General features: G+C 36.0%; 1 protein-coding gene across 3 annotated transcripts in view; it reads right to left on the reverse strand.

The window, feature by feature from the left end:
• LOC125037305 (fatty acid hydroxylase domain-containing protein 2-like) overlaps nucleotides 1-7,500 on the reverse strand; it is an 18,362-nt gene that overhangs the window by 1,001 nt on the left and 9,861 nt on the right. For all 3 annotated transcript variants that reach the window (XM_047630379.1, XM_047630380.1, XM_047630378.1), the window contains exons 5-7: nucleotides 3,304-3,485; nucleotides 2,742-3,014; nucleotides 1-2,559 (exon numbers count right to left, since the gene is read on the reverse strand). The exon at nucleotides 1-2,559 is cut by the window's left edge and continues 1,001 nt beyond it. In XM_047630379.1, the coding sequence (XP_047486335.1) occupies nucleotides 2,382-2,559; nucleotides 2,742-3,014; nucleotides 3,304-3,485 (633 nt within the window). In that variant the 3' untranslated portion in view covers nucleotides 1-2,381. The remainder of the gene's footprint in view (nucleotides 2,560-2,741; nucleotides 3,015-3,303; nucleotides 3,486-7,500) is intronic.

The raw sequence follows: 7,500 nt of genomic DNA on the forward strand, positions 1-7,500 counted from the left end.
GGAAATGTTTTCCAGTCTTTCTACTGGTTCCACTTTCAAATATCCTCAGGTTTGGAGACATACTGAAAATGTACTTTTTTTCTAAAATGAAGGAGAATCAACTTGATAGATAAATACTCACTATAAGATAAGGTAACATTAAACTCTACTAAAGGGAACACATGTCAAAGAAGAAGGAAAAAGAAGAGGAAAAGTCATACTTCCCTAGGTAAGTGCAGCAGCAACAAGCAAATCCTGTATATAGACAATAATAGAGGCCATTCATCATTCTTAAATAAATCACATATAGGTATAGTAACCAGGATGACAAATTTGTAATATACTGTCTCTTCACAAACAACCACACAGGCTTAGAGAGAGACAATTGATGAAACCAGCCTAACATGAAACCACTTCCTTCATAACAAGCTGAAGAAGGTGGCAGATAATAAGCCAAGCCTTCTACTATGCATACATTCACGTTTATACGTATGTCCCATCCACTGTTAAGCATTCCATCAATTCCACCCTGCCTTATTTCCTCATCCACCATCCATCAATTCATGTAACCTTTTTACCATTCTACTCAGCCCCAACCACCCCATTTACCAACTCCTGAAGGTAATACAGGTTTATCAGAACTGCACATACTGGAAAGATAAATCCTTGTAAAAGTACAATATAGTATATCACCTCTAAGCTCATTGCCTTTTATCTGTATTATGATTACTTTATTCCTAAGTGATACTGTTGGTTGTGCTTAGTGTTATTCCCTGCATGAAAAGAGAGAAATAATGGTAAAAAATTTAAATAAATAAATAAAATAAAACAAATATATATAGTACTACAACAATAGACCCTCGCACTTGCTACTGAGTCCTGTAAATGGAAAGAACTAGGCATGGAAGCTATGATCATTATTGATGCAATCAAGCACATATTAACATTCAGGGTACGATATTTATATAGAGTGTACTTATATGTGCTATCCCTTAAATATTTAAAGCTTCAGACTACATCATTCCAGTCCATATCAACAACACATGAAGTCCCACATGTCCAGTGGGAAAGGCATGGCAAACCCCTGTTATTGTGAATCAAACTCTTACATCCTTCATAATACCTAAGCAGCTCAAGAATAAGTATAAAATAAACACAGCTGTCAACTACACACATATGCCCTCTTGAGTACATCCTTTTGATGGCCTTTCACACAAATGTATGCAAGAATCCTGCCTGCAGCTGCAACCTGCTAGAAGTTGACTTGAAAATGTACAACACATGCATATTATGTTTCTTCCCCCTCACTCACCCCAGATATCTCTTTCTTTCCCCTAAGACTCCAAACTTTAATAGATACTTAATCATAGCCTAATCATGGAACTGAATAAACAATCATAAAAACCAACTTGAGTAGTTATGAATATTTTCCACATAAGCACAACATTCTCTGCCATAAAGTTAAAATTTAACTAACAGCAACAGCCAATTACGTGATTACTGATAAGGGCTCCCTATATTTTGTAGATGCATCAAGAGAATCATTATATTTCTGTGATGAAGTACCATGAAAGTTCAGAAATTATTAATGCAAAAGAAAGAGAGCTGTTAAGAGTTGGTACATCTGTAGTCCATAGGCAGTGTAGGAAAATGTCCAACCATATGATCGAAAGCCAGCATGCATGGCAGAGATTTTCGTTTTTTATTTTTTTTATAGGAAGCAGAAGTTCACACAAGATGGGCAGATGGTAAGCTGCAGACAAGAACCACAGGGGAGAAGTGCTCTTACATGAGCAATTTTGTTACAACAACTGCTTAGACATATGTAATTGTTTGCAGTATCCTGTCATACAAGTTAAACTTCAAATCAATTTTAGAGTGATGATATAAGGTTGTCTTCTGTAATATTACCAGCCTGTCTGTAGAAGTGTGATGGCCCAGAGTTTAATTATTTTGTTAACTATGAATCATGTACAATGATACATACATTTTATATTTCGTAATATAAATGCTTTAGATGTGATTATGATGTAAGATATATTTCCTTGTATCAAGTGATGGTTTCCTTATATCTTTATATGTAAAGAAATTAAGTTGTTAGGCACTGTATTTATGTCAGCTAAGTATTTTGTTATTTATTTTTATGTGATAATTGTTGTTAATTAGAGAATTCCATTCCAGAAATAAATCAGTTATTACAACCTCTATGGCATTATTTTTTTCTTAATATCCCACTATGTGATTGCTCTTAGTGCAGCTGTAGCAGTGACACATTTCATACTAGAGCTTATTTTTGAAGAATGGTAAGACAACAATACTTTCATGTTTTTTTTCATTTCCTTGCTTCTTTTTCAATATCATGCAAAGTCTGACTGTGTCCCCTTGGGGCCCAGCTTGCATGACTAACACTGTTTCCCTTTGACTGCCTTGCCCTTAGGCTCAAGATCAGGATATGCCTCACGGGGGGGAATGAGAGACAGCATCATCAGGTGGCGGGAGAAGCACTTCGAGGCTCGGAACTTGTCGTCTGTGCCATGGAGGAGGTCAAGCACCCCTAATACACCATAGCACTGATTGAACCTGCAACAAGCACATGATATTTATGCTAAAAGTATTGAAATATTAAACAGAAAAATAAAAATTTTCATTTTAAGTACTCTACATTATAATATATACTTTACTAAGGTGATCCTTTGATCATAACTTGGACATCAAACATCAATGGAAAACTACAAACTTTTAAAATAAGAAAAAAGTCTCACTTCAAGTGATGGAAGTCATGAGCCTCAGGGGATGGGAAGAACGGTAGATGATATCCACTATGAGCATTAAGGGTGCTGAGGATGGTAAGGCTGACCCAGAGCCAGACAGTAGCAACGTGTGAGCCAAGGACCAGTGGGCCAAGGAATACTGGCGAGAGGTTGGAACAGATGTGCTCCAATGGGTGGGCATAGATGGCTGTGATGGCAATGGGGCTTTGCCACTCGTGGTGCATCTTGTGGAAGTGCTTGTAGAGCAGCCGGTGGTGGAACAGCCTGGGGGTACAACAAGGATTTGGATTTTTAGATTCAATACAATTCAGGTTGTACTGCTTCAAATTCAAGTTACTTCAGTTCAACTGAAACTTAGTTTAAATGTTAGCATGTAAAATAACTGAGAATTGTGAGACTGAGAAATGGAAAGCATAAAGTAGAATGGAGGAATGAGTGAGAGACAGACAATAAAGATAAATTGAGACAGTAAAAGTAACATTAGATAAAAACTCCTAAAAACAGATACAAAAATATGCATAAAAGGAGACAGAAAGTGAAAACCAGCCCTTACCTATGTGAGTAGTAAAATCCAACTTCTTCAAGCAAAATGCAAATAATAAGCTCGAAGAGTACCCAGTGGAAAGTGGGCAGCTGTGGGGACTGGTCGTAGCCACGCAGAGCAAGCAAGTAGTAACTGGCAATGGAAAATGGAATACCCACGAAGATCTGGTTGAAGTGTACCCAAAGGATACACTGGGGGAAAAAAATACCAATAACTGACATGAAAATTCAGGAAAAAAAAACACTACTTACAATACAGTATCATTATCACATTATATCAAAATGTTAAGGAGTAAGTCAGACCAACAACATTCAACCTGGCAATACAAATGTGAAGAGGCTCAAATACATCCCTTAGGCTTGAACTTTATTCCACTAGCTTGAGAAACTCCCTCACCCTCACCCCTTATTTATTTTATCCTCTTGGTGGGGCCAAGGGGGCAACTTCATTTATGAGGGTACCTTCTGGTAAGCTGCAAGGTAGAGACATGGTTCATCTCAATTTCCTCATGACAGATATGATCAATCTGCCTCTTAATACATTAAGAGCTACCAGAGACCTGGAAATGATGGCAGTATCATCAGCAAAGTCAAAGTCAGTAACCAGTGTTGCTACTTTGGATGGCAGGTCTACCTACTGTTCAGTTGATGCATGTGCTGAAAGGCAGAGTGCTGAGTCTTAGGATCATGGTGCACTGAGTATAAGGCTTTACCACCCTTCAGCTTGAAGATTGCCTTGCAAACTTGTGTCAGAGTGGGAGGTTCCTCACTGATGGGGTGATCAGGTCCTCGGATCACATAATTCACGTCAATACATCATCAGTGGTTCTACAGTAAGCAACAGCTCAAAGGAAGTAATCAGCACTCTTGCACTAAAACATGATCTGAGATGAACTAAGAAGGCTTTGCGTCCAGCTTTCTTAGGTACGTCAGACAAAGGTCATTTGCTAAAAAATGGCCTTCCATCTCCTCAGTAAGATTAATGAGGTGAATGTCCAGGATCATCCAAGGCCTGTTTGTCAAGGATCAATACAAATCCCAACCTCAAGTCTCCTGCGAGAAAACATTCTGCCTTGTTCTCAGAAGTCATGAAAGAAAGCCTGGGCTGCATCAAGCAGTTTATGTTTTCAGGTGTTCTACAGAATTACAGAGTCTGTCAGGTTGTAGAACACTGGGAATCAATTCTAGACAGCACATTACTCATTAACCCATTGGATCTGGTTGCCACATGGCTCACAATGCAATTAGCTCTTTTTCTGCAGAGGTATTTTTGCAGTTCAGAAATTTTCCAAGGTCTATATTTGTGATTTGTTATGCTGTATTATGATGGTAATACTGTTTTTGTTGAGCAGACTCTATATTATCTCTGCGAGTAATTCACACTGTGCCATAACAGCAACAATAAGTAATGCTGCATTGTTATTTTTTATATTTTTGTATAATTAAATTTTACACATTCTGCCACCAGTAACAGAAGGCAGGAATAGGTTCCTTCACTTGTCTATAATGTCCTCCTTGGTGCCAGCACTCTTCCAGGTATAGCTCACATATGGTTTAGTCCATCCTCATTTAACAGTGGAAAAATCTAAGAGACCCTTCCTAAAGGCCCACAGAGTCAATATCTCTCAAAAAACTTGAGCACTCATGGCAAGATGTCTCCACCATCACCTGCCACTTAGAAACAATATTCCATGGCAAAATTCACCTGTCCCCCAGCCTTTAGGCCAAAAAGTTTCATGATGAGATGAGAGTTGTCCCTCTGCCAAAAGTTCTTTTTTTATCACAAGAAATCCCTAAGACCCAGATCAAATGAGTTTACACTGCAGGTAAATGTTACAGAGTCTGTAATGTCAGCAAGCACCTAAAACACCACAGAGCAGAATATAAATACAAGAAATATAACACCCAATGATTTAGAAATTAAAAAACGATTTCAAGAGTTAGAGCCTCTTCAGAAAGAAGAGACTTCAATTCTTAAAGCCCTTGCACCAAACACAACAACCAGCCAAAACAAAAGTCACACAAACATCCAACAAGCAAAGGAAAACACAAACATACAAACAACAGAACACACAACAACATAATCATATGCCCAGACTTTAAGCCAGTCTCAAACTATAACATTAGGACAAAGAACCCCAACGGAACCCAAAACCCCTAATGCACAAAAAAAACAAAAAGACAAGGCAAATATACTAGGAAAAAAATCACAGATCAGGAGACATGATTTAAACATGGCAAAATCAACACAAATGACTCAATCACCAAAAACAATTCAGGATTCTCCAATAATGGGGTCTCTACCAACACCACTAAGAGATGGAACTCCAATAAAGAGCCTCCCTCCAAAAAAAAAAGATATTCAACTAAATTAAGATAAAAACTTTTCATGGAAGAACACAATAAAGAATATAATTAGTGTAATATCAAATATAATAATCAGCATGAACTCTAAAAAAAAAACAATGATAGAAATTATTACCAAAACAATAAATGAAGTAACACCAATCATCAAAGAAATAATGAAATATCTAAATGAATAAAACCATTCTCTATCATGTTAGGTCAGTACTTAACAAAAAAAATACTTGGCACATAAAGAACAACCAGATTTGAGAGGACTGTGAGACCTGGTTAAAAGAAAAAGACAATTTTAATTTTAAAAAGTAATGAATAATAAATGGAATAATTAGAAAAGACAGAAGAGAACACTGGAGGGGCTTTAGCATTTTGTGTAAGAAAGGAATTACAATACAAGCTTATAGAGCTAAGAGACCGATTTATTTTAAAAATTAGCAGTACTGGGAACAAAGATTAATCATAGAAATTTAATGGCTAAATGTACTTCTTATTTACAATCCATGTAATAATATAAGTAAAGAAATATTAGAATATTATGTACAACAAATAGATGAGCCAAAGATGATAATGGGAGATTTTAATGCAAATCATCCAAGTTAGAACCCAAATTTAAACCTTAGACTATCAAATATCATGAGAAAAAACCTATTTGAACTCATCAGTCAAAAGTAATCTAATCTTGCTAACACCCCCAGGTCAGACTACAAGAGCAGACCCCAATAACAGAAAAGCAAGCACAACTGACCTAATAATAACCTCACCTACACTAAGTCACTTACAAGTAGACCCAGGAACCAACGTTGGAAGTGACCACTTAAAAGATAACCTCAGAAAAAATACACAACATAAAAAAAAGACATGGAAATTCATAGAAGGGTGGAGGAAATATCAAAAAGAGATAGAAAGTGAAGATACTGAAAACATAAAAGCTTTCAGAGAATTAGCCAACTTATTAAAAGACATAGGATCAAAATATTCCTATTTTGAGAATGATCATGGGATTAATAAACCAAACAAAACCTGGTGGAATTCATACTGCAATGAAGTGATAAAACAAAGAAACAAAGCATACAACAAATGGAGAAAAAAACCCAGTCAAGAAAACCACTATAGAAAAGAATTAGCAGTATCTAGATAAACAATAAAAAGAGAAAAAAGAAAATCCTGGGAAAATTTCTGTAACATGCTTTATTTTAAAACATCCTCAAGAAAAGTATGGAGCTTTATAAAAAGCTTTACTGCCAAAAAATCAACAATTGAATATCTCATCATACATAATGATACACCCATATCAGACAGCATCAAAGCTAGAACCATTTAAAGCACAATTTAAAAGAACTATAAAAAGTCACCTAAAAATTATTTTCTAAAAAAGAACTTAGTAATAAGAGATCTAGAATTAAAAATCCAAACTCAACATCAGCAGCAGTTTATATAAGAGATTTCAATCTCACCACACTATGGACATTCCATCAGTGAGAGAAATTTTGGAAGCTGAATTGTATGCATATGCCATGAAGCAAGGATTAACATACATACAAAGTAACAAAATAACAAAAGCAGTGATTTCAACATCAGCCCTACTCTTATTACGGAATAAAACCAAAAACAAATACACACTTGATATACGAAATACAAACTAATAAAAACACTAGCAACTCAGAAACACAAAACCATTTTACAGTGGATCCCAACACATAAAGGCATAAAAGGTAATGAAATTGCAGACTTAGCACCAAAGAAAGCTCACATATCCCACAACACTAGAAACATCATAAAAGAAATTAAAACAAACATCCAAAAGAATTGGGAGAGTGATCTTAATAATATCCTAAAGCACAAAAGA

The sequence above is a fragment of the Penaeus chinensis genome, chromosome 23 (genome assembly GCF_019202785.1).
Source record: "Penaeus chinensis breed Huanghai No. 1 chromosome 23, ASM1920278v2, whole genome shotgun sequence".
Lineage (NCBI taxonomy): Eukaryota > Metazoa > Arthropoda > Malacostraca > Decapoda > Penaeidae > Penaeus > Penaeus chinensis.